The sequence below is a fragment of the Ambystoma mexicanum genome, chromosome 3p (genome assembly GCF_040938575.1).
Source record: "Ambystoma mexicanum isolate Mex_15411 chromosome 3p, UKY_AmexF1_1, whole genome shotgun sequence".
Classification (NCBI taxonomy): domain Eukaryota; kingdom Metazoa; phylum Chordata; class Amphibia; order Caudata; family Ambystomatidae; genus Ambystoma; species Ambystoma mexicanum.
In genome coordinates, this window is record NC_090925.1 from 24,995,680 (window position 1) to 25,023,419 (window position 27,740).

The window sequence follows — 27,740 nt, forward strand, 5'->3', positions numbered from 1 at the left end:
TTTTTCGGTCAATCGAGCCTCAAACTCCACCGTTTCTACTTCCATTCAACGGGGACCCGTTTCGGAATTTTCTACGCCCCTCAAGGGTGACGTTTTTGTCGAGTCCTGCTTCTTGGAGGATTCCAGAAGATTCTTTGAGGCCTACCCCGCGTGGACATGGCCCAGGAAAAAGGGTGCACTACACCCAGATCCCAGATCCAAGCTGTTTAGGAGATGCCCTGGATTAGGATTACAGAATGTCTTCAAGGAGGACGAGCATTCTAGATGCCTCTACTGCCTTCACGAAGACAAAACGCACGTGGAGAAGGACTGTGCGTTTTGAAAGAACATGTCGGACGGACCATGAAGGATCGGCAGATCCGCCTCACCAACTGGCTGGAGGGGAAGAGCCCAGCAGCAGACGAGAAGAGGAGGTCCAAGTGGTCTTCTAAGACTTTGAGGGCGCTCCGGCGACGGGGGCCCAACAAAAGGCAAAGTACTGCGGGCACCGGGAGCGCTGAACGGTCGGGCTCCTCAGCTGCCAGGCAGGGCGCACTTTCACTGACGCCATCACCCACGAGCCAACGCTCTGGCTTGGGGAAAAGGAAGTTGGAGAACCCAGGTAAGCTTCGGGAGAAGCCCCGGTGGATCCCGACGGAGAAAGCCGAGGGGGGAGCGAGGCGGTGACCCTCCCCTCCCCCTCCCCCCCCCAAGGTGAAGGCCTCAAGCGCGTCCAAAGTCGTCAAGGCTTTGATTCACCCGGCTAGGGCCTCTATCGAGGGAGTCGTGGTGGCCCTGGTGAAGCCTGTGGACGTTACCCCAGTGGAGGCGACCTCGGGGGCCCAGAGATTCCCTGCCACCGCGGAGGGAATCCTCTTTTCAGCCCATCGATAAGACCCCTGTGAAAACCCCGGTTGGAAAAAGGGGGGGCTGTGGCCATCACAGACACAGATGTAGCCTCTGAAGAGGAGCTGGCTGAAGTCATGAAGTTCCTGGACAAGTGGTCCGAGGAAGTCTGGTCCCACAGGAGGGATCCCGACGAGGCGGACGAAGAAAGCGACGGTGACGCCGACGAGGTTCCCGTGGAGGCGGAGGATTCCACTCCCCAACCGTCGAGCCCGGTGCCTGGGCCACAGGACAGCTCAGGAGCAATCTTGATGGCTATCCAGGCCTTGTGCACAGAGATAAGGACAAGATTGCCCTTACCCCCCAATGGACGACCCAGCGGAGCCTGGACCGTCGGGAAGCCTTCCAAGCTAGCGGAGGAGAACTCATCCCCCTTCCAGCCTACGCGGCCCTCAAGGCCTTCATCTCTTTCCCCGGATCCGAGGGATGACACGGGAATACACGGCTACGACTGGGACGGATGACGACGGTGGTGACAACGGGATGGGCCTTCCATCACCACCCCCCTGGGCTTCCCCGCCCGACAAAATTGGCTCCTTCCACGCCATGATCGCCAGGGCATCCAAGCTCTTTCAGCTCTGCCCGGTGGAACAGAAGGAAGGAAGGTTTCCTCTATCAACGGCGTGAGGCCAAGAAGAAGACGGTCCTCTCGTTCCCGTTGCTTGATGACATCTGGGACGAGGGGCTGGAGCTCCTGAAGAACCCATCCACGACCCCTGCCATGAGAGCAGTACGAGAAGTAGTACCGGGTCCTGGATTCCACCCCATGTGCCTTAGGGCGCAGCCGAACCCAGATTCGGTTGTCTCGGTGGCGGCCAAGAAGAAAGCGGTGGGGGCGATGGCTTCAACTTCGACCTCCCCGCCGGATGACGAAGGGAAGAAATTGGATGCTATGGGATGATGGGTCATCTCGTCAGCAGCAACGACGATTAAAGCGGCCAACGCCCTCGCTATTGTGACCCACTACGACAGGGAGCTGTGGTTTAAGATTGCTCCTCTGCTGGTCTTCCTCCCGGACGACAAGAGGGCGGAGGCCCTAGAGATACTGCAGGAAGGCGAGGTGGCGTCGAACCACGCCATAACGGTGCCCACGGACATTGCTGACACCGGCTTCCGCCAGATGGGCAACAGTGTTTGCCTTCGCCGGCGTGGTTGGCTCAAGGCAACCGATTTCCGCCAGGATGTGCAAACCAGAGTTTTGCACATGCCTTTCGACGGAAACAACCTGTTCGGCAAGACAGTGGACGAGTCACTTCATGCCATCAAGGCCGACACGGAAACGGCGCGGGGCTTGGGAGTTTTGCAACGATGGCCGCCTCCCTTTCGGAACTCCGCAGGCATGCAAGGTGCCTCCAAAGGATTCGGCGGTGGCTCCTTGACGTACCGCCAGGCGGCCCTCTCCTCATCGCAGGAGGCTTACAGAGGATGCGGCAAGTCAGGAGGATCTCGTCGTCAAGGAGGCCAAGGCGGCAAGGCCCCTACCAAGCAAGACTGAACCGGCTGTAGTGTCGGGCCCCCACCTGAGCACCCTGGTGGGAGGCCAGCTGGCAAAGTTAGTCAGCGTGTGGGAGTCCATCTCCACCGACCGATGGGTGCTGGATACCCTGGCCCGCGGGCGCACTCTCGAGTTTCTAAAAAAGTGCCCCGCATTCCTCCCGTGGCCAGGAAGGAAAACCACGTCCCTCAACTGCTGCTCGAAGTAAGGGCGATTCTGAAGAAAGGAGCCATTGAGCTTGTCCCAAAGAGGCTCCGTGGCTCGAGTGTACTCACGATACTTTCTCGTAAGGAAGAAGACAGGCGGCTGGCGACCCATCCTGGACCTTCGCTTAAACAAGTACATCAAGTCCCAAATGTTCCGGAAGGTCACTCTCCAGCACGTGCTCGGACAGCTGGAGGAGGGTGACATCCTATCGTCGCTGGACTTGGAGGATGCTTACTTCCACATCCCCATTCTAAGAGGACATCGAAAGTTTCTCAGATTCGTAGTCCGAGGATGGCACTACCAGTTCATGGCCCTCTCCTTCGGATTCAAGTCGGCGCCCAGGGTATTAAAGTGCCTAGCACCAGTAGCGGCGCGGCTGCGCCTGCAGGGGATCCACGTCTACCCCTACCTGGACGATTGGCTCATCCGAGCAAGGACGAGAGAACTCGCCGTCGGACACACAGCGAAGACCGTCCTGCTGCTCACGGATCTGGGATTTTCCATCAACTACGTAAAATCCCACTTGGTCCCGTCACAAGTCGCACTCTTTTTGCGAGCCAGGCTCGACAGTGTGGCGCGATTGGCCTCTCCATCAGAGGAAAGGACGAAGGCCATCCTGGGCAAGGTGCAATGACTGTCGGCCATGGATGTGGCCAGGGTGAGGTCCATCAAGTCCCTTCTCGGCATGATGTCCTCATGAATCTACTTCGTGTGCCTGTGCAGGCTGCGGATGCGTCCACTGCAAGAGTTCCTCGAAGCCCGTTGGATGCAAGCGGCGGGCAGCTTCGAAGACAGGATCTCACTCAACGAGACCTTCCGCAAAGCGATCCGGTGGTGGGGCACCCGCGCACATCTCGCGGCGGCGATGGACTTCCAGACCCCTGCACACCAGGAGACTGTGACAACGGATGCCTCCCTGGAGGTATGGGGAGCGCACACCTGAGATCCCCGCGCAAGAGTCCTTTGGCTCCCGGAGAAGTTATTACACCAACGTCCTGGAGCTCCGAGCCGTGTTCTGGGCCCTCAGGTCGTACCTTCCTTCCCTTAAGGGCAAGGTGGTGAGGATTTTCACCGACAACACCACCACGATGTTCTACATCCAGAAGCAGGGAGGCACCAGATCCCCAGCCCTATCCAAGGAGGCCCAGGATCTGTGGCATTGGGCCGTCGCCCAAGGGATGTTTCTGGTACTCTTCCACCTGGCAGGAATAAAGAACACCATCGCCGACTCACTCAGCAGGGAGCTACGCTCGTGCCACGAGTGGGAACTGCAGCAGGATCAAGTGGATCTGCTATTCCAAAGATGGTGTAATCCCCAGATCGACTTATTTGCGACGGGGACGAATGCCCAGTGCCGGAAGTTCGCCAGCAGGTTTCCCCAGCCTGGGAGCATGGGCGATGCCTTCTCATTCCCCTGGGACGGCCTGTTCCTCTATGCGTTCCCGCCGTTGCTGCTGCGACTCATCAACCAACTCAGATGGTCCAGGTGCAGGATGACCCTCGTCGCACCGGCATGGCTGAGTCCGATATGGTTCCCGGACCTTCTCGACATGTCAGCGTCCCCCCCAGTCAAACTGCCGACGGACGCGGATCTCCTCTCCAGAGAAGGAGGCGCCATCCTCCTCCACCACGACCCGGGGTCGCTGAACCTGCAGGCCTGGCTCCTGGAGCACTAGAGTTTGGAGGGTATGATATCCCGGCAGACTGCAAGGAGGTGCTTGCAAAGGCCAGGGCGTCCTTAACTCTGAACTGCTACGGACACAAATGGAAGAGGTTCTCTGTCTGGTGCCATGCACAGAAGATTAACCCTCTGCAGAATACGGCACCTCAAGTGCTGCCATACTTGCTATCGCTGGCCAAGGCGGGGCTGGTCCATGCCTCCATCAAGATCCATCTGGCAGCCATCTCCCGCTGCACCAGAACTCCAGGCCGCTCATCCCGATGGTCCCATCGCCTGGTGAAGGAGTTAATGAAGGGACTATACTGATCCATCCTGCCAGTGAAGGCCCCAGCGTGGGAACTCAACGTGGTGCTGACCAGGCGCATGGGGCCGCTATTCGAGCCTCTGCATTCAGCACCGCTGAAGTTCCTGTTGTGGAAAACGGCGTTTCTTGTGGCCATCACCTCCACACGACGAGTGGGAGAGATCCAGGCCCTCTCTTGTAAAGCCCCATACCTGACTTTCCACCAGACGAGGGTGGTGCTGAGGACGCACTCCTTCATGGCCAAGGTGCCGTCGGACTTCCACCTCAACGAGCCCTTGGTGTTATCTGTTTTCTTCCCGTCACCTTTGTCGCTGGGCGAGAGGACTTTGCACTTGCTGGATGTAGCTGGAGCGCTGACGTTCTACGTGGACCGCACAAAGAGTTTACGGAAGACATCACAGCTGTTTGTGAACTTTGGACCAGTGAACCAAGGGAAGGCCCTCTCGAAGGCTTCCATTTCCAGATGGCTCTCTGGCTGCATCATGCACTGTCACCGGTTGGCAAACTGAACGTTGCCCGGCCGTCCGAGAGCCCATTCGACCAGAGCGATCGCTGCTACCGTGGCGTTCCTATCTGGTGTGCCCCTGCTGGACATCTGCAGGGATGCTACGTGGAGGTCGACGCACCCCTTCACGAGATTCTACTGCGTCGACTGGGATTCCAGGGAGGAGTCCAGAGTCGGCCAAGCAGTGCTGCGCAACCTGTTTGCCTGAAGGTGGGCCTGGTGAGGAGGTAAGAGATGCTTAATGTTGAGTGATGAAATGTTGAGCCTTGCCACCTCCCGTGGTTGTGCATGTGTGTACTGCTATGTATTCTTGTATTCACGAGCATGTGAATCCATGCCAGACCCCATGCCAGACCCCATGCTGGAGAAGGAACAAGTTACTTACCTGTAACTGTTGTTCCTCAGCATGGGTCTGGCATGGATTCACATGTGAACCCTCCCTACTACCCCTCTGCGGCTCTTCTCTTGGTCCTACTGCCACTTTACGTGCTACCAAATCTGAAGATGGCTGCCAGAGGAGGGGCTGAGGTAGAGGGCAGTCATTGGCTGGGGGCAGTATGACCTAGAGACCAGTGATTGGTTATTAGGAGAAAGACAGTTCAGAAACTAAACTGAAACTGATATTTTCTTTACCAAGGATTCCCAACCTGACTGGGAATATTCATGAGCATGTGAATCCATGCCAGACCCATGCTGGAGAACAGTTACAGGCAAGTAACTTGTTCCTCCTTCCCCAGACTTGGCAGGACAAAGGAAGAGGGGGGCTGAGGTTGCTTTTCCCGCCAAAGTCGCAGTCCTCTCTTCGCAGGGGTTGCAGGTTCTAGCTAATCTCCGGTCAGTGTCTTTCACTGTGGCAAGGACTCTCGGGTGAAAAAGGCAGCATAACTCAATGCAGGACCCCTCTCAGGACTATAATCGGGTTAGGTAAGCAATTTCAGACATTGGTCCGTGTTAGTCTAGGGCAAAACAAAGTGTACCCCATTGTATTGCAGTATAAGCTGCAGTGAACAATGATAAAAGTTACCACAAGTTATACAAAGTAACCAAAAGTAGTAACACAGCAACATGACTAAGGGAAACAATGTTTCCCAGTACTGACACCCTGAAGGACATGTCAGTTTCCCCATAACATATAAGCAAAAGCCAGTGTAGTGAAGCTTAAAGCTTCACTTCACTGCAAAAAGAGCAGGTCAGCATCAAAAATATAAGCAAAATGTTTGAATGTTTGGGGGTTTCATAAAAATAGAAGGAAAGGTGCAGTAAAGAGAAATCTTTCTTAACTGTTGCAGGCCGCAGTTACAGCAGCAGAAGTGGGAAAAGGAAGAAGCTAGAGCTGCTGCTGTGTCCGAAGCAGTGATGGTCCTGAGAGGGTCTTCATGTTTTCAGATCGAAATTGCAGCAGTCGCGCTGCGGTAAACGCTGTTTTGGAAGGCATTCCCCAAGGAGAGCGAGAGAGAGACTCTCCTGAATGTGCATCTTGCTAAGGTGGCCGGGGAGCACTGGTGCACTGTAGGAGCGAGAAGGGCTCCTTTCCCAGACAGCGTGAACTGCCAGCGAAATGACCGAAGCCACTGCGCATATAGAAGCAGATTTGGATACAACAGCAAATCAAGCGGACGCATATAAGGAATCCGCAGAGTTTAACGTTGCTAGGTAACCCCGGAACGCTCAGTTGTCGGCCACTTACTAATTGTCCTTGTTTTGAATACAGAACTAATGGAAGAGAATTCAATTTGCAACATAACATTGTTGACAAAGGACAAGAAAGGAAAGGTTACTATTAACCAAGCCAAAAATACTGTCAAAGCAGAGGGAGAACAATATTGAACCACCATAACCATAGACAGGAAAGGGCAAATTAAAACCAGCTAATCAGAACCACCAATGGCAAAGCCATGAGAGGGCAATACGGAAGTCAGCTAATTGAAACTATTATGGCCAGAGTATAGAAAAGGGCAATAGTTGAGTGAGATATTAACAAACATTGCCTAAGTCAAGGAGTGGCCAATGTAAAACAGAATCATTGTCAGCAGTTGTTTGATGTAAAAGTGGGAAAACAAGAATGACAGGAGAGAAACTGTAATGGTAGAAAGTATCAAGAAGGAGAGTAGAATAAACTGCATTGCCTGTGGTAAATACCACATTGAAACAAACGCACCAATGTCTCATTTCTTTCTCCGATGAATTTGTGCATTTTGAGGCTAATGAAAGAAGACTTATCAGAAGGCCTGAAGTAAACCACACAGTACTTGTCATAGCGTTAGGAGCTTTTTGTTCTGGCAGGAGTGTACACGAGGATAGGGTCTTTCTAGTGTTAGTCCTGGAAGGTTAGTGGACCAGGAAGAATTCACTGAAGTACTACATTGGGGTTGAAAGGTGTTGTGGAGAAGAAAAAGTGGCAAGACCACTAAAGTGTTTTGAGAATTGTTGTGGAATTATCCTGACAAAACCTGGTGGTTGATGCAGAAGAATTGGGAACATATTTTGTTTCTTAAGAAGAAGACATTGTGTTGAACTTTTATTATGGTGGAATCATCCTGACCAAAATTTGTTCATGACACAGAAGACTTGAGAAATATGTGTTTTCTTAAGGAGAAAAAAACGTGTTGAACTTTTGTCTAGACTTGAAGAGAGAGACTTGTAAGACGCACTTTATGATCGAAACTTGGATACCTTAAGGAACTTTCTTATTTAAATGATGAAGTTCCTGCTTTGAATCTGGGGAAGGGGATCCAAGCTAGGTTGCAAGGAATTACTAGTTATTAAGTTAAATATAACTATCATTTGTTATCTATTAATTGCCTTTGAGTTAATGTGTGTGAGGGACAGGTTTCTTTTTGAGCGTTTCCTTTAGTTATTTTGATAGGCTGGGAAATCTTCTTTAGGTTTGGTATAGTGAGGCGTTTTTCACACCCTTTTAAGTTAATAAAATGGGCACTTGGTAAAGATTTTTCACAACTTGTCCACCTCACATATCTGACCCCTCACAATGGTCAGGGTCTTTCTCTTTAGAAGGCTCATGCTGACTGGCTGGGGATCATTGGTGGAACCCATCCCTGCCTTGCTGTTGGATCACTTCTGTCCTCTGGTCACCTGATGTTACATGCGAGGGTTGATGATAGTGGACAACCCATCTTACTGACTCGCCGTCCTTTGAGAAAGATTGCAACCGGGGTCTACTCCTATCTGGGTCTCTAACACCTTTGATGGCCAGGGGGAGGTATTGAGGGTGGATCTGGGTTATACCCATATATGTACCTCCTTCAGGAAGCTCTTAGCATGGATGGTGTGTATCCCCTGTTTCTACAGCCAATCCAAACCCAGTAGCTGGTGGATTCCATGGGATTTCATCACAAGCCCGTTGTTGGGGAGAATGCTCAGAAATGTGCGAATTCCTCTCTACCTTAGACACCCAGCAACTTGGCTGGATTTTGAAGACTTGTATTTTTAACCTGGCGAGAGTGAGACCCTTTTTTCCCCACTCTCATGTATTTTAAATGTGATTGGAACAATGTTTCTTTTGGTTGTGGAGTCTGACACACTCCATAGGCATCATCTTTTACATTTTGTTACGCAGCACCTTCAGTGCAGTGGCACAGGGAAGTCTTTCAGATTTACCAAAGGTTTAAATACCTTCTGTTGGATTAACTACTGTTTCCAAGAGAAGTGAAGTGAAGTTGACTTTACTTACATTTGCAACTTTGTAGACCCAGCACACACCATCCTACACTAGGGTGCTGGAGGGGTTACTTTTTATCCCCTTTGTCTAGTTTCTCATGTAACATTTTTATGTTCCCCTTTCCTCGATGAATGGCTGGTGGCAGTAGTTTACTTTTTTAAATTTCTTTTTCCACTTTATTTTTATTGAAGTTTTCAACAAAAGAAAAACAAGTCCACTAAGAGACATTTAACAGAGAACAACAAATGAATCTGTCCAACAACAAAGCCCTCCCATTATCCCCCCCACCCTATTCCTCCCGCTACCCCACCACCCCCCCAAACCCCAGGTTGACTACGCCTCTGAGAATCCATGGTGCTAGAGACTAAGAGTAGGGACTAAACACATACGCATCTTTACATTTAGGCCAAGCTAATGGTGAAGTCCCCGCAAACACCCAAGCACCTTTCAACTGCTAAAAACAGCAGCAACCCATCCCCGGCGTCAAGGTACATAAGACCACCAAACAGTTCATAGTTTCAAGGCTTCACAGTCCGCACAAAGTATAACCACAGTCCATTCCTGCAAAAAAGATGACATAGAATCGTTGGCAATATCAGACAGTTTCTCATACTCGAAAATAGCTATTAACTTGGTAAACCACTCTGTCTTGGAGGGTGCTAGTGAGCTCTTCCACTTCTGAGCCAGAGCCAGTCTTCCCGCTCTCAACATGGCCCCCATTACCCCCGAGAAGGAACCCACCTCTTTATCAGGCTGGGGCGTGCCTAGAAGAACCTCAAGTGGGTGGAGGGAGGGGCTCGTTCCCAGGATGTCTTTAATCCAGCTAAGCACCTCCACCCAGTATACCCGGATAACCGGGCACTCCCACCACATGTGAAACCAGGTACCCTTATTGGAACACAATCTGGGACACAATGGGGATACTTCTACAAACATCTTGGACAGAGACAACGGGGGACGATGCTAAGAGTGCAGAATCTTAAAGTTTTATGTTCCATAGCAGCCGTGTACAGCCCCCCCCAGGGAGCACCGACCTAAAAACTGACTGCCATGTTCGGTCATCCAAGGTCCGGCCCAACTGCTCCTCCCAGATACGCTTGAATGACTGTCTTCCTGTTAAGTTAGATGTAACTAGCACATTATAGATCTTAGAAAGGGAGCCCTTCCTAGACTTGGCTTCCGCAAGAATCCTCTCAAAAGGAGTTAAGGGGCGTGATAAGTCAGCCACCCACCGCGCCTGGCTGAGGATTCCCTTGAGCCTCAAATTGTCAAAGATCGAAAGCGGATTGTCCTCCAGCACCTCCGCCATTTGATCGTAATCCATGAAAACCCATTTATTAAAAAGCTGGGAAGCCCTTTCCAGCCCCTGATCAGACCATGACTGCGTCTCCCGGAAGCCCCTCGCAGATCAATCGGGGTGTCCCACAAAGATGTCAGGGGGGATGGCCAAGAGGAAAGAAGCTTATTGTCTCTAGTGGGCCTCCAAACCGTGCACAAGACAGCAAGAACCGGATGTGATTTAATGGGCTCTGGAATGGAGCCTGGGGGAGCCCAGAGGAGGTCCCTAACTTTTCTTGGATGGACCTGAACATCTTCCACATATGTCCAGTATGTCTGCAGCTCGTCCCTCAGGTGCTCCAGCATAACTCGTGATTGAGCTGCTTTATAATAACCTCTAAAGTCTGGGAAACCAAAGCCCCCATAGGACTTGGGAAGGGTCAAGGTAGACAATCTTACTCTAGGTGTCTTACCATTCCAGATGAAACGAAGGATATCAGATTGCAGTAATGCAAAAAAGGAGTCCGGGACCAGGCAAGGAAGGGACGTGAAAAGATAGAGGAGCCCCGGGAGAATATTCATTTTGACCACCAACATTCGCCCAAACCATGAAAGGGTCAAGGGGGCCCACCTTAAAAGATCGCCCTGGATTTTTGCCTGAAGAGGGGGAAAGTTTAGCTCAAACACTTTGCCTAAATCTCTGGGAATGTTAGTGTCCAGATACCTGGTAAACTCTCGCTCCACACGCACACCATATACTTCCTCTCTTCCCTCAATCTCAAGATCCACTCCCCCCCCCCCATAGGAATTATACATGAATTGGGTAAGTTAACCTTTAACCCAGAGAATGACCCGAAACGACGAATCGGACCCAACAACCGCGGGAGAGCCTCGCGAAGACTTGTCAGGTACACCAAAATATCATCTGCAAATAAGGATAACTTGAATTCATGGTCTCCGCAATGCACCCAGTCAGTCCCCCATCAGCCCTGATGGCAAAAGGCTCCAACGCATACAACAGAGGAGAGAGGGGACACCCCTGACGTGTGCCCCGAGAGAGCGGGAACCCCACTGATATGCAGGCATTAACCAGCACCTTAGCTGAGGGACCATTGTGCAAAGCAGAGATCCACTTACAAAAGTTGTCCCCAAAGCCCATTTTCCGTAGTACCCTCATGTATAGCCATTCAACACGGTCGAAGGCGTTCTGAGTCCAAAGACGAGATAGGCCTCCAACTCTTGCTTCGACACCTCATGCATTAGCCCCAAGGTCTTCCTCACATTATCTGACCCCTGGCGACCAGGGATGAATCCGACTTGGTCTCCGTGAACCAGGGAGGGAAGAAATTTAAAATGCCTATTCGCCAAGAGTTTAGCCAACACTCTTAACATCTACGTTAAGAAGGGAAATGGGTCTATATGACTGACATCGTGAGGGATCCTTCCCATCTTTCGGTAACACTACTATAAGAGCTGACGTCATGGAGGGAGGCAGGGAACCAGAATCCAAGGCGGGGTTAAACACCTTAGCCAGAAACGGGGCTACGGCGGAGCGGAACGTCTAATAAAATCAGACAGTAAAGCAATCGTCCCCTGGCGCTGTGCCACTCCTCAAAGAAGAGATGGTATCAACCACCTCCTGAGGAGAAACTGGGAGCTCTAACACGTCAACGATCTCCGCGGCAAGGCGAGGAATGTGAAGAGATTCCAGAAACTGGTCCACGTCAGCCCCATCACCTGAATATTCCGATTAAAGACCCTCATAATAATGCCCAAACTCTGCTGCTATCAGGTCATCCTGCAGAACTCCCGACCCATAATACGATTCACCCTCCTGCTGTTACGAAGCTCCCTCCGACACCACGCCAAGATCCTATCCGTCTTTTCCCCCCTCTCCATATACCGCTGTTTCAAAACGGCCAGCTTTCTCTCCGTATGTCCCACGAGCAAGGCTGACAGTTTAGCCTGAAGACTTTGAAGCTCCTCCCATTTTCCCAGGCCCATCTGGGACTTCAGCTTTCCTCCCGGCTGAATGGCAGCTATTCGCCCCCTCAACTTAAATTCCTCCCGACCCCTCTCCCTCTTCTTTCTCGCACCCATCTCCATGAGCACGCCCCTGACTGTGGCCTTAAATGCATCCCACGCACCCAGGACATCCACCTCCACTGTGTCGTTAAGAAGGAAATACTCATTAATTGAACCCAAAAGAGACTGCCTAAACTCCTTCTCTAGCAGCAGTGTATCATTGCCTATCCACCGAGCCCTGGACTGGACCTGCAGGGGAACCCCCACGTGACCCTAACTAAATCATGATCAGACCACGGGACAACGTCCACGCCAAAGTCTGAGATACTATCCCGGAGCGTTGAATCCACTAAAACGTAATCTATCCTAGAGAACGCACCGTGTACCGCAGAGAAAAAGGTAGAGAGGGTCACGGTTCCCCTCAATGGCATGCGCGTCCACCAGGCCCAGCACCTCATTGGTCTGTCGAAACAAGTCCGCTAACTTCCTCTGAACACGCTGGTCGGGGCAGGAGGAGAGGTACTTCCTATCCCTGTCCGGCCAGAGAACCATGTTAAAATCACTGCCAACTATCAATGCACCCTCCACAAAGCCTCGAATAGTCTCCCCCATCCTTTCCCAAAAATGTTCCTGTGCCTCATTTGGGGCATAAACCCCCACCAGGGTAATCAACTTGCCTCTGACTGACCCCTTAACCATAATATAGCGCCCCTCCGGGTCGGATCTGTGAGCCTTTGGGATAAAAAGAGCCTTGGGAGAAACCAATAAAGCCACCCCACGCTTCTTCGCCATGTATGGGGATTGGAACAAATGCTGAATAGCCTTGGATCGAAGCAGCGGTTCCTTCCCCCTAACCCAGTGGGTTTCCTGCACAAAAAGAAAGTGCAATTAAAGCCTAGCGAGTTCCCTCGTCACCAGTGACCTTTTCGTAGGAGAATTTAATCCCCTCACATTCAGTGACCCCACCAACAACTTCTGCATAGAATCAGCCATCTGACAGGCCATAAGAAGCTCCCCCCCCCCCCCCTTCCTGGGGGCCAAACATAGATGTCCCCACCCAAAGCCCCCGCGCACCAGAAGAGATCAAGCAAAGACCTATGTAACCCCTGCATCTCAGAAACCCCATCAACCCTGAGGACCCCCAAAACCATGCAAACAACAACCAGATCCCCATCCCAAAACCACCCCAACAAAGCAAACACAATCTCTCCCCCACACTCCCACCACTGAGCGCCTGGATAGACTGTGACATCTCACCGGCGGGCTACCAGGCCACCAGAGATCGCCTCCACCCGGGTGCCTGCCCCTTAAAATGAACAAAAACATTTTGAGCCCCCCTTCCCTAAACAAGAGACATGCCCCAAACACCACGGCCTGCTTTTACCACCTCCTCCGGCCCCAAGACCCCACAAAAAGCTTGAAACAAAACAAAGAACCACAAACACAGGGGGCGGTCATGACCAATACAAGACCAGACAGTTGGCCCCAACAATCCCCTCTAAACAGCCAGCGCAAAAACCCCCTCCAACAAAGTCAGGGCGTCGGTTGCTTCAGGGAAGGGGGCGCCACTTTCCTGAATTTCCTGTGCCCCCGCACATGTCGCTGACCCACAAATTCTGATGGGCCGGGGCGGCCTCAGTCTGACCCCTTTCCCCTCCCTGCATCGTCCTTCGAGGAGGAGTCTCCCAGCAACTCACGAGTTACTCGCTGAATATCAGTCTCTGAGGAGAGAGAGTATTTGTAGCCATCTACCTCGAAGGCAAGCGAAAACGGGTGGCCCAATCTATAACGGACCCCTTTGGACTGTAACCACCTCGTCAAGGGCCCACAAAGGCGCCGCCGAGAAAGGGTGAGCGCCGAAAGATCTTGATAAATCTTGATTTGAGCGCCCTTCCAGTCGATGGGGCGCTTCTTACGTGCTAAATCCAGGATCTTGGCCTTTTCAGCAAGGTAATGAAATTTAACAAGGACCGAACGGGGCTCACCCACGCGTCCCCCTGCCCTATGGGCTCTATCAATTGTGGGCTCACTGGTATTTTCCCCATCAAAAAGACTACTTATAATCGCATTGACCCCTCTCGCAATGTCCGCGTGTGACTCCCCTTCCAGCTCTGGCATACCAAAAAACCTTAGATTGGAGCGCTGTTACCCATTTTCTAAATAATCCAGCTTGAGGGTGACCTTCTCCTCCCACCTCTCAAGCTCAGCCAGCCTCCTATCAAATTGCGTCTCAAAGATGTCTGCCGATGTCTGATTGGCCTCCAGAGCCTGGACACGGTCTTCAACGGCATCAACCTTCTTATCCAAGGAGGCCAGGCGTTTAACGTCTGCTCTAAAGCCTCCTATCTCCTGCAGCAGGGCTGCCATGTTGCTGCTCACTGATAGAGCCTCTGATGCCTCTGACTGGGGCCCAGCCTGCATGACGGCCTCCTCCCCCTTCTCTGCTAGCACTCGTCGATACTTTTGTAGGGCCTGCACCCAGTCCATTCAAAGGGGATCAAGAGGACATCCTTGCCAGAAAAATAGGAGACCCCCAGGGGCAGTTGCATTAGGGTCCACGGCCCGGTCCGGATGGCCTCTCCCTTCCACTCACTCTGTCACTCCAACAAAGAGATCCAGGCCCCCGGGGCAATGGCACATGCAGCTTAGAGCACCCTCACCAGGCGCACCCGCATCAGTGTCCAGCGATGTTTTAATCTAAGGGTCTCCAGGAGGGGGACCACTCACCCACCACAAGCCTCCACCCAGAGCGGCCAACCAACTCCCAGCCAACTCCCGGGGCCCGTGGACCAGGCACACCCGGTCTCCTCTCACCACCGCAGCCCGGGCTGAGTCCTCGGGTAGCACCCCCCTGCTCCAACACAACACAGCAGGGAAACACGGGGAGCCCCACAAGTCCCTTACCAGCTCCAGAGGCCAGAACTCCCCCTACGTTGCGGGTGACGGGGCCGCCGTGCCTCGCTGGACGCCTGCTCCAAGGGGCCTGCTGCGCCAGATCTCTCACCCAAGCCCGGCAGCCAGCTCTGTCGTTTGCTGCACTCGATCCCCAAGGGAGTGGGGGGGCAGCCGCCGCTCCAAACTCCTCAGCCCTGGTCCCGCAGTCCGTACCACGGGCACACCTCCAGCGGCGCACCGAGCGCCTGCCGTGCTGGAGCCCTCACACGAGCCCGGCAACCAGCTGCGCCATCTGCCGCACTCTATCCCCGGGGGTATGAGGAGGCAGCCACCGCTCCAAACGCCTCAGCCCTGGTCCCGCAGTCCTCCGGACCATGGGCACACCTCCAGAGGCACACCGAACGCCACAAACCCACCAGGCAAGCAGCAAGCCCGCAGGGTAGGCTGCCGCACCTCACCCACCGAAGGGCAGCTGTCTCCTGTGCGGCCTGCCCGCTGGGGAGGACCGCGAACTGCAAACGCCTTGAATACAAGCACTGCCCAACTTCGGTCTCCCGGCGCCGCAGGACTCCGGGACCGCTCACCGCTGGCACACCAAAGGTTCAGCCTGCCTACATGGAGGTCAGAATCCAGCTTCAACGAGGATGGGGGGGGGGCTCAATTCTCGCAAATTCGGCGCCCCGGGACGGAGATCGGCCGAGATACGTTAGCACATCTTGGTGCCTCCTGGCGGCTCTGGCAGTGGTTTACTTTTAACTACTGTGGTGTGCGTTTACTGCGGGCTGCGTTCGCAGCTGCAGTAAAGCACCCAAAGGTGCCATTTTTGTCAAAATGGCACTGGTCTTCTTTTTTTGCCATTTCTTTGTGGAAAAGTCCTTGATATTTACTCTGCGTATCAAACCAAGTTTGGTCCCTTTGTTCTTTTTGTCTTTGGCGGGATTTACGAGTGAAGCCCGCCTCTGGCTCAGGGTGTCTAGCGGGGACAGGATGTGAGGGAGGTGCCCAAAACTCCCTGTGCTTGGTCTCCTAGGAGCCGAAATGCACTCTTAGGTGATTGGCCGGCCGGCTGTCCCCTGCTGGGTGACTAACAGCTAGGATGCAATGAATGGGAGAAACCTGCATAAAAGTTGAGGCTTTTTGGCTTGGAAGGCAGAGTCGACCACTGGACGAAGGAATCCGAAGAAGAGCTTGGACGAGATGCCTGCTGCAACACCTGGACCGTTGGTTTGCCCGGTGAAGCCCTGCTGCTGTGCTGAAACTCCAAATTCGTTTTGACTAGAGAAAGCCCTGCAGGGACGACTTCTCCCCTTGATTTGGTGGGACCAATCAACTCCGAAGTAAGCCACCTGGACATCCTCTTGGCGAAAAGAACACCAGTTCGTGTGCATTGCTTTTAAGTTGTCCAAGAGCTCCAGGAAGATCCTTCAGACTCCCAGAAAGCAGGACTGGCCGAGCCTGAGCCACCTCAACAGAGTGCTGGACCCCAGATGCAAGGAAAGTCTATCTCGACAGCCAAGAGTCTGCATTGTTGCTATTTGCTTAGACGCAAGGAGCTGAAACCGCAAAGTGTCACTGAATAGAAGTTGGTCCTTTTCTGTCACCGACTGTCCCGTTGTAGTGCAGGAGTCCTCCAGACGACCTCCCTCTTGTCCCCACGACTGAGGCCCAGGAACACGTGATCTGCAGAGCTGGCCAGGAACAGAAGCCAGCCAAAGCCCTTTTCCTCTAAATAAAGGTACTGTAAAGTCTAAGAACTTACCTCTTGTTATGTCACCTCACTTGTTCTCAGTGGAGACTTGTCATGGTTGCTTTTGTAGAGTTGCCAACAGCTTATTTACCTCACAAGCCTAATCAACTTGTGGCCCTACTTTGATTTCTTCTTTTCTACAAAGACTTCTAAAACATTGTGCAAGACTTTTACCAACCTGCAAGAATTGCTTCAGCTCACCTTGACATTTGTCCAATTGACTTTGGCCTGGCTCCCTGAATATCTCTTGTGCCCTCCTACTCTGTTTAGCCCTCCTTCCAGGAAGGGGTCAACTTACTTTGCATTGGGGGGTTACCAAAAGTACGTGCCTACTTCAGAATATTTGTGAGATCTCCTTGTTTTATTCTAATATTTTTCTTTGACAAACTCCTAAGTATTGCCCTACATGCAACAGTGATATATTCATGTCCACTGTGTCCTGGCTATTGAAGTCCCCGGAGGGTGTGGGCAGTGTATGTGTGCCATCCCAAATGGGTGTTTACTGATTTAGGGAAACTCGGTGTGTATGTTGGAGTGTATTTGTGTTACTATTATATTGCCCCTTCTGAAGAAGGTTTATTCAAACTGACTGATAAATACATGAATAATTGTTTAATCAAGAAACCTTGTGTGTAGGGGTTTATTTGAATACTTGTCACTGTGAATCTCTGTGTAACTCCCCTACAGCTCACATTGAGCCCTCTTGCAACAAGCCTGGCTGCTCAGTCACTCTACCAACCTGTGCAGTACAGACTTATACCAAAGGTTGGGTTCCTACTGCCAGGAGGTCAGGGTTGTTGTGGTGCACCCAAAGTGTACTGCCTACAATCAGCCACCTCTGCTCTGCCTCTGTTCAGTGTTCCTATTCAAAAGCTGCAAGAGCCGAAAGGTAAGATCTTCTCCAAGGCTAGTGAACCACAAGAAATGGAGGCTCCCTTGTCACATGCATGTGTTTTAAGTACCCGTCAGACTGCTGCAGGATGGTTGCTGAATGCTACATAAATCAATGAGTCATTGTTGCAACCTACAAGACTAGGCACCATTGTTTGTGCTTTTTTCCTGTACCAGTGTAACTTTGCAATGTTTCAGTGTTGAGCAAATAACTTAAATGGCTTTTGTGTTTTTCAGAATGAATGAGCTTGGCATCCACCCCTCGGAGAACAAGGTGTATTTTGGCCAGCTGCTTGGCATGTGTGACCAGATCAGCTTCTCTCTGGGTAAGGACTCTTTTGACCTCCTGACTGTAATTGCACAAAGGAAGAGGTGCAATACCAAGGGGTAGACCCTGCTTACATGTTGCATCGTGAGAATCTGGTGGTGGAATGCCCTTGCTGGTGGAAATGGGGGGATGGTGTAATGCTTATTTGAGTGGATTTGTTGGAGAAGAGCGTTTCAGCAAGCACTGCACACAAGGCCCTATTGCAGGCAGTAGTAGCCCCAGTCCCAAGGCAGAGGATGGAGGGGAGCCGCTGGCAACAGAGCACGAGTACAGAGATTGCTTACATGTACAGAAAACTGCATTCTTTATATCCATGCCCAGTACTGAAAACGAGTGTGCCACTGTGGGATGGGCTAGCACCAGAGGGAGGAGATCGTTTTGCTTTTTTCATTCATATTTTATTGAACGGAAAGAGACGGGACAATATCCAGTCAAACATTTGGGACCAATGTGTAATACCATTGAACAAATGAGCAGTTTCATTGTTAGACATTCTGTAAACATAAGCAGAGAAATCAAGCACATTACAGCATGGGACAAATTCAAATGAGTGAAAAGAAAAATCCCAAAACAGAAAAGGAAAACCCAAAATTAACCATCTAGATGGCACACAAACAGTAACAGTCCAACAGCATAGTCAGCGGGTAGCACCATGACGCATCATACAGGACACCATATCGTATGGCTTATAATGTAGTGCGGGATTATCATTCGGGGCTACAAACTGAATGCCAGAAATGTGGCCATTTGACTTTAAGCGTGGCCTCGATATTGCCCATATCCACCACAAACCATAATTTGACCCACCATTCCCTGAATTCGGGCGCGGTAGGGGACCGCCAGTTACGCTCCAGCACTATCCTGGCGGCAGGTAATGCAGCCGACTTTGCTGCTAGTTTATAGTGCTCTTCCAGATCTTCATCCCATAATAACACTAAGGGTTGAGGGTGGCTTGGAAGCATAAGGGCAAGCGCGGGCGAGAACATAGATGGAGCGTTGTGGAGGCGATCCACCTTGATAGTGTCAGCCCTGCTTATGAATTTAGAGTGTCCGTTCCCTCGGCATTCCTGAATCCCCAGCTTTCCCCAGTTGTACGCCATGTGTACACTTTCAGTAATGGCTTTCTCTTTGATATTGAATATTGCATATCTTTGTTGTTTTTGGCCAGTTATGTCCTTGTCAATATCCCAGTCAAAAGTATTGATTTGAATTACAGGTGCCAACTTGCCAGCAAATTACTAGATATGTTTTTTCCTGTTTCTTTTTATTGTAAATTACTAAATATAAAGAATTAAAAAATGTCAACATCCTATAATCGTAATAACTACTGTTTGGCTAGCAATGGCCTGCACTGGTCTCCCCATCACAAGATACAAAGGTATTGCGTGACCCCATGCCCACTATGATGAATATCTCTGCCTGGTTCTGGGGATAGGCATGGTGGTGTCTCTGGGAGGTTGGGTGGGGGGGTAGGGGGGGCATGGTGGTGTCTCCAATCCTGCACCAGTGGATATTGGGTCCGGGAGCGGTATTGGGTGGATCCCTTGGTCACTGCTCCTGGTCACATGACTGGGCTGAATCGGAGGCGAGTATTGGGGGGTGGGGGGGGGTTCAGACCTTCACACCCCACTGGCCAGCGCGACGGCTCCGTTTTGAAAGTGGTTCCCGTACACAAACTCCTTATGCAGCCCTGCAAGGTAATGCTGTTGCATCCTCTCACCAACTGAGGGCCTGAAGCTCTCCCTGAGCAGGCCCAAAACTATACGGTGGAAAAAGATACCTTTTTCCCTTCAAGGGAACTTGGTTTTATGAACTTGACAATGTTAGTGTTTGTTAGATACTCTTGAAGCCTAACTAGCACATCAAGAACTCTTCTCAGAGTTTGCAGGACCTGCATTGAACTCTTCAGTCCTTGGAACAGAGTTAAGCATGGCAGACGCTTTTCAGACATTGTTACGTGGCAAGAGACTTTCATGCCATGGATACAATGTTACCATTTCCCTCCATGCTCTGAGAAATTAATTACTCCAAAAGCTAACCAAGTCTGTTCCTAGCCTCTATACCACCCACTGGACAGGCAGCCTGAGGAGAGTCAAGGGAGAATGTCTAAAACCCAAGATTGGCGGGGGGGTTGGACCAATTATGAACTTGTCCCAGCCCCTTGAGCCCCGAATACTTGGGTGTACATATGGAGATTAGCCAACCACAGCCCTCACCAAATGGTGAACAGGTACAGAGACTCATTAGAAGGCCCACATGGGTGAATACACTATAAATCCAACCCCCAGCCAGGCAGTGTGCAGGAGGCTCCCATTTGTAGAAGAATGGAGAGTGGTGTAAGGAGCAGAGCTGGAGAAACTGAGGAGAGTGGAGAAGTGGAATCAGTGAAGAGCAAAGGGAAGTAGTGACAGCTAACAAAGACATGGCAGAGGAGGTGCCATCTGAGGGTAGGAGTGAGCAGAAGGTGATGACAGAGGGCGAGCGTGAACTAGAGGAGGTGGTAACAAAGGGAAAGAGCAAAAGGGGCATTGAGTGTTCAAGAAATAGCAGTAATTAGATTGGGATAGGAACAATGGGAGGAGGAAGGAATACATTAAGGTGAAGACGAGAGGGGGTAGTGAAAAGCAGGATAAGGTCAGTTGTGACTGGGCCACACTGTCAAGAATTCGCCCCCACACCACATAATAGGTCAAATTGGTTTGTTGATTTTTAGGATTGTTGGGTCTACTGCGGCTTGGGGCAGTTGGTGCTTTGGGCCATCCCCGTCAGGTCCAGCTTCAGAATTCCTGCAGGAGTGACTATAGCCCACCAGACCCTCCAAGTCTGCCGACCCAACAGTCTTTGAGTAACAACTATCAAGCTGGCAAACCCAAGGGGAAAGGGGAAGTAGAGAAAATAACAAACGCAGGTTTCTTCTAGCCCTGGACTTCAGAACCTGACCTCCTCACGACTGGATTGCTCCGAAGATAACCTAAGAGATAAATCACAAACGCATTACAAGTTTGTCTGCTACTTCTCTAACATTTCTGTGTTAAATTTGCCCAATCCTCCCTTTCATGCCTGCTGCCTATGCTATTTAGCTGAGAGGCCCTTTTTATGTTGAAGAATGAAGTGGTGCTTGCTCTTAAAGAAGTCTTCAGCAATATTGCCCCTTAGTATCTTTATTGCTTTAGTCTCTTTCAACCTTCAAACTAGTAATGCTTTTACAAGCCATAGTCTCTGAATAAATGCCCAGATGCTGTGTCGGCTTCTCTGCTTCTTTTTGTGTAAAATAGTTCCACTCCTGGAAACGTTTTCTAAATGAGTCAACGTGTCCTTACCTCTTTTCAAAAAGAAAAATGAACTCTGCAGCTCATAGCGTGGCTCGGCGCTTCACTGTGTGAGTTTGTTCGCTCTTATGACTAAAATAACATTTAACGGCTGATGCGGCTGCGTTCAGTTGAATGCTGAATAGCCTTTGAAACGGACTTGAGGGACGCGGACAGACGTGTCGCGTGTGCAGGCACTACAATGCCCTAGGGCCTTTACTCCAAGCCAGCCAGTAGGAAAACCCCTCGCGCTGGCGACGCCAGAACGAAGAGCGACACGAGCAAACTGCTAGTTTGCGGTTACAGTAGACAACTTTCTATTAGTTCGTTTGAGAAAAGAATGCAATGCGGTTTACCCGCTCGCTTAGGTTAGTAAAATAAACATATGGCAAATATGCTGCAACAAGCAAAAACTACCTGCCAGATAGCGTTACAACTTTTTACAATAGATTTCACTTGCAATTCCTTTTCTTAAACATATAGTTTAAATACTAACTGGGTACTTTTTCTGTAAAACTGAAAATCAGAAATTTGAAGCTCACTTCGCTTCCTTCATCTGTAGTTGCTGATCTGACTTCTGTTCTTTCAAGTGATGACACTGTAGACTCTCAATATTTCTCAGGCACTTAATCTATGGATTATATACTCCTTCAGGTGTAGAATCTATTTCTTAAAAGGATTTTATGTCTCTGGTTGCTGGAGCTGCAAAAGCTGTGACCCGCTCAGATGGCAACTTGAATTAAAGGCAGTTTAGAATCCTAAAAAGAATTCCAAACTACCTCACACCCAACCTCAGCCAATCAACACTGCTGCACAGAACCTCCACCTTGCCCTGGGGAAACCAAGGCTTCCTACAGGATACATCAAGGAAATACCACTGTCACTGTAACCCATGCCATTTCCACAAACAACTGGACTCTCCCCCCCCCCCCCCCCCCAGGCCTCCCCTTAGTTACCTTTCTAAATCTTAGACGGCCCACCTCTCCAGATAGTGTCTCAAACGGGAATAGTATGGGACCCTGACAATACGATTCTCACTTGACTTACCCAGCATTTCCCACCTCCCTAACCCAGCGTCCCTAATCCCGGATACTATTAGCGAACGGTGAGCCCTGTCTGTTACCTTGACAATTTCTAGAGGTGGTTTGCGTAAGTGATGGCTTCCTAACTCTGTAGGGGCTTTCTAGCTTCCCCCGCTTAGAATTCTAGGGAGTTGGGGGATGGTGCCTTCTTTCGCCCGGTGCCAACTGCTCTTCACTCGCACATAGTCTTACCTGGGTCTGTTACATTCAAGTATGAGTGATACTCTGGTTGGCCGCAGGTATGATCATCAAGATCACAGGCAACTCTCTGCTCTTCATGTCACCGGGACGCATTTTCAGGCTGCAATGTCCACTTTTCATTCAGGATGTACCCCTATGTTCCAACAAGCCAACAAATGCAGGAGTACTCCTAGCGGACCCCACTGATATTATTTTAACTTTTCTGGGGACCAACCCGTTGGGGCAGCCAGTATTGGGCGAAGCTAGGTAAGGCATCGCATCACTTTTTTTTTTTTTCCTTTTTCCTTTTTCTTTTGCATCGTTCCACCTGTCAATGCGGCCATCACCAGAAAACACTGTGGGCCCAAGAGAGCGCCCTGAGAGCAGAGGGTTCACCTGCCCAGTGTAACCCGGTGGAGGCGCAAATCTTGAGGTGGATGCACAGTGGAACAGCTGCACACAAACGTTAGTGTCCCAAGCAGACCTATCCTCCCGGGCACCAAGCTGAAAGTAGCAGGGATGGCACACGTCTTACAGCGCTCACCGGACGCATGCTAGCACTGAAACCCCTGTTCAGGGGCCAATCGCAGTAATCCTGAGCAATACAACTGTCTGGCTTCACTTCTTTGCCTAAGTAAGGGGGGGGGTGGTGTTCTGGAAGCCACCATAATAGGCTTGGGTGCTGGATGACCCCAAACATACCAAGTGATTTCTCTCCATCTGTCTTGGGGATTCATGCCAAGAATGTCCACACGCTCTGTCCCCTGCTTTCTCTACCTGGGGGCCAACGTTGCTCTCACTGGGTGGTGGGCAACCTCTTTGGGGGGGCCAGTGGGTGTTAAGATGGATTTCTAAACTCTGACCTGGTTGGCAGAAGTTCAGAAGGCCAGCCTAGTTTCCTGGAACAGGGTAACCTCTGGACAAGCCAGACCAATCAGGGTAGCTAGGGCAGGAGGTCAAGACTAAGTCTCAGGAGGGGTGAGGGTGACTGACTGACCTCAATGAGTACACATAGTAAAGGACACTTACAAATTACTCCAGACAGGTGTTATATCAAAAATATAGGCACATTTATTACAAGGCCTTTGTAACATAGACCATAGCAAAAGAATCACAGTAACACTAAGTAAACCAACACATCACAATCAATACAATATACATACAAGACCATTGGGGTCAAGAGTTAGATGCACAAAATATGTCGACAACCTAGAGGGGAAGCAAACAGGCAGTGCAGACAATCTTTAAACCCAGTTCAACATCGAAAATACACCGAACTACGAGGCAGCCCAAGCCATAAGAAGAGAGAAGCCTTGTGCTCAATAGTACATGCAATGCAAGCGCACACGGTTGTGCCAATAGGCAAAATAGGGTCTCTTCAGGGGTCTCTAGCAGCTCGGGAAGGTGGATGAGGTGATGCAGAACAAGTTCCCACTATGCAAGAAGGACCTCCACTTGAAGGCAGAGGCAGTTCAAGAGTTTGGGATGGAGTTGCTATTTTGCAATAGCAGTGGAAAAGAGAGGTGCCCTAAGGGGCCCCTTGTGCGTAAAAATGGGCCATTGCTCTAGGGGCCACTCTTTGGAGTACTCACCGGCGCCGATGCAAGCGAACCCAAACTTTGGCAGGTCAATCCACTTAGCTTGCAGGTTCGAATGCGGCAAAAAGGACGTCTCGGCACCTTTAGTTCCTGAGATACAACAATGATTCCAAAATGGGACCGTGGCGATTTCTCCACTCCGGGTGAATGAATCGACCTAGTTTCACTGCAGCAGGCTTCAGGGGCAAGAGGGTCACAAATGCAGCAGACTTGCAAAGGACTCTGCCGAGGCAGGGCAACACGGTAACCGCGTTTACTCCGGTCCTGGCACACTCGTCTCTTCAGACCTGGCAATGCCAAGTGTACGAAATTCGGTGTGAGGGTGCCGGGGACAGAGCTAGCAGTATACCAAGTTTCGAGGGCCTTCTCGAAATGGCGGTGGTGACAGAGCAAAGCAACTGGGTAAGCTGGTCAGTCCACTGGTTGGCCCAGGGACAAGCTTACTTGCAGGGTTTGATGAAGGTGCCGAGAATAGTTGGTCCCACTATTCCAATGGGTCAAGGCGTCTTCACAGACCTTCTAGGACGACTGGATGCAGAGGGGTCCCACGGGACGACAGCGGGCTCAGGGTGCCAAACCTTCCAGCGGGTCACCCGCGGTCCCTCGACTTGGCTTCGTAGTTGCAGGATACTTGGATCCTATCCTTTGTTCAGTGAGAACTCAGGAGATCGACATGATAGTGGTGTTTGGCCTCCTCTTATCCAAAGTTCCCTTCGCGCCAAAACGGAGAGGACCCAATGGGAGATCTGCTCACAAACACACACTCCATACTTGGACGACGGTGGTCCCAGGCATTTATGGCACTCCAGACTCTCTGGCACCCAGGATGTGTATTGGAATCAGACATTCCAGTCCACATCCTGGAGGCACACACAAGGCATGCAGAAGCCCGCAAAAGCACTGGGATTCGCGGGCAAGTGCATGACAAAATAAGGACTGACCCGGGTCGACTCGACCTGGGGAAGGTGAAGGGGCAAGATGGCCAAAGGACAGGACAAAGAACCTCGTGGCATATCCATTTTGGAGCCAGGCCACCTATTTGTGCCAAACGCGGTTAACATAGCAGGAAAGCGTTAAAAAGAATGCGAAAAGATAGCTGCCACAAGTCCATGACACATCTGCCCAGTTCATAAAGTCCAGCGAGAGTTCCTAGGGCCTTTGGAAATGACTGAGACCCAAGGGTGCTGTATGGTAAGCTACATTGCACACTTGTTACATGTAGCACAAAGGTTGCAACATGAAAGGACTAAGGGAAACAGTCTCCCAGCACTGACTGTCTTAAGGGCATGTCAGTTTCCCCATAAAAAGTGAGCGAAAGCCCAGAGGAGTGCAGCTTAGGGCTGTGCTTCTCTGACAAAGTCAGTCAGTGGTGTCTAAACAGCAGCAAAACGTTTGCGGGTTGACACATGGATGGAAAATTATACAATTATGAAAACTTTCCTAACAGTGGGCCCCCTCTTCCCCTTCCATCTGGGACTTTGAAAATGCACCCCCGCCCCCTCCCCAACAACAGTCTCTTTTCTAGCACACCCACGGGTACCTGTCTTTTTCTGGGTTGCCTGGGTCCTGTGCAAACAATAGACCATCGCCATTTTTTACTTTCAAGAATGAGAGATATGCAAAAGGATACGCTAGTAGGCCGCAGGTATGATCGTCAAGATGCTTTAATCGGGTTACAGGTTCATCAGATGACATCGGGAGATGGGAGGGAAGTACAGAGGGGAGCCCACTGGCTCACACCACCCATGCTATATCTTCCAACTGCCCTGGGTGAATCACATTCAACCTCAAACATTCCAGACACTCGCATGGTATTCCATTCAGGACATCACACCCTGCATTCAGGGAACAGGAACCAAGCAGGAAAACCAGTTGTACCAGGGCCCTAAGATGCGCTCCTCCCACCAGACTTCTGTCCTTCTGACCATGAACTCCACATTCCTACTTCCACCCTTTGTCATTTCTCTTCTACTCTTCATTTCACTACTACTGCTACCTCTCTCTCCACCTCTTTGTCATCACTACCGCTCCCCTATTACTTCCAAATCTCCTTGACCGCTACTCTTACTCCACTATCTATCTCCCGGTAGTACAGCCTCTTCTAGTAACTCTACTGCCCCTGCGTCCAGTCTGTTGCTACTACCACTTCTGTACTCCTGCTATGACTACCCTTTCCTCCAGTAACAGCTAGTACCAGGAGGTGCTCACACACGTACTCCTCATTCCCCTGCACAAATCCTCCACAGGCCCCTCTCTCCAGTAAACTCTACACTCCTTTCCTACTCTCCTCCTCTGGTCTCACAGATGCCCTACACCTCCAGTCGCCACCCAACTAACCCTTTCACAAGCTTACCCTTAAATATACCATCCCCTCCCTTGGTTGGCTAACTTACCCCAATCAATTCAGCTGATGTTGCATTCTATTTTGTAAAACGGAGGTGATTAGTCTGGTCTCCAGCTGTCTTGGGTTTTCTCTTCTAAACCCAATGGATATGTCTTTCGACCTAAATACATTGGGCGCTATCCCTAGCGTCTTTTATTTGCGTCGTGGCCATCTTCAATACAGGTATATTTTCTTAAAATTAGCGAAAGAAGCACAGAACCCCTTTTGGTTTTTGTTCTTGCACAAACACTAAAATACAAGAAACATAACATTGTATTAAAACCAGGGTGGAAGAACATGGATGTGGATTGTTTGTAATGCCAACCTATTGTGAGAACTAACCTGGTTTCTTAAAATAGGTTTGCATTACATATTTACTGTTGTGAAAAGTACAGACCGTTGATTTGAATGTATAGAATAACCTTGTCACGTACTAACCCCACTCTTTGGTAAAACATTTATGTAACAAGTTGTTGATGATTTGTCTTGTCTTATGTAAATGTGCCTTGTGGAAAGTGCACATGAGGAATCTTAATTGTTTTGATGTTGATATATTAGTATATGAATACTTTTTGTTTTAATTGGAAGTTGCTTGGAAAAACATGTGGCTTTTATCGACTGGTGTAGCGATAATACAAGTGTGATGAACTGACTGAAATGAAGCAGATTTAGAAAGAGGTAATTGTCTCACTCCACTATCGTTCTGCATATCTTTCCCAGTGTGAGACCGATGTCTCTAAAACCAAACATTGGGAAGTAGCCAGATAGTGTTACCGGTATAGGTGGGAGTAGCCACACCATGAGGAGGATGCAACAGGAAATGTGATATTCAAGATGGTACAGAGGTGACTGGGGGGAAACATAAGGATGAGACGGACGAAGGCCAAGATAATAACATCAGGTGACTAGGAGAGAGCTGAGCGGGAGAAAGGTCAGACAGCTAATTGGTAAGAACAGGACCAGACAGTGGAGGAGGAACAAGCTGCGGTCAGGGAGATTATGGACAGACAATAGAGGTGTGGAATGAGAAACCAAGTGGACAACGCTCAGGCCAGACTAGACCCTAATGACCCCTCTGACTGTCTCATTGCCAGCAACATCACTGGCCTGTCTGCTTTCATACTCCAGGTCCCCATCCTGTGTGGTATTTGGGATTTACTTCTGAATTATCTGTGCTTTCACTGATGCATAGAATGTATGGGTAAAACTTTTTAAAAAGTCCTCTTTCTTTGCCAAGTTACAGGATTCACATCACATTTACGAATGTAT

General features: G+C 50.5%; 1 protein-coding gene across 1 annotated transcript in view; it reads left to right on the plus strand.

The window, feature by feature from the left end:
- Positions 1–27,740, plus strand: part of PRODH (proline dehydrogenase 1) — a 283,848-nt gene that overhangs the window by 248,915 nt on the left and 7,193 nt on the right. The window contains exon 13 of the mRNA XM_069650361.1: positions 17,830–17,918. Coding sequence (XP_069506462.1) covers positions 17,830–17,918 — 89 coding nt within the window. The remainder of the gene's footprint in view (positions 1–17,829; positions 17,919–27,740) is intronic.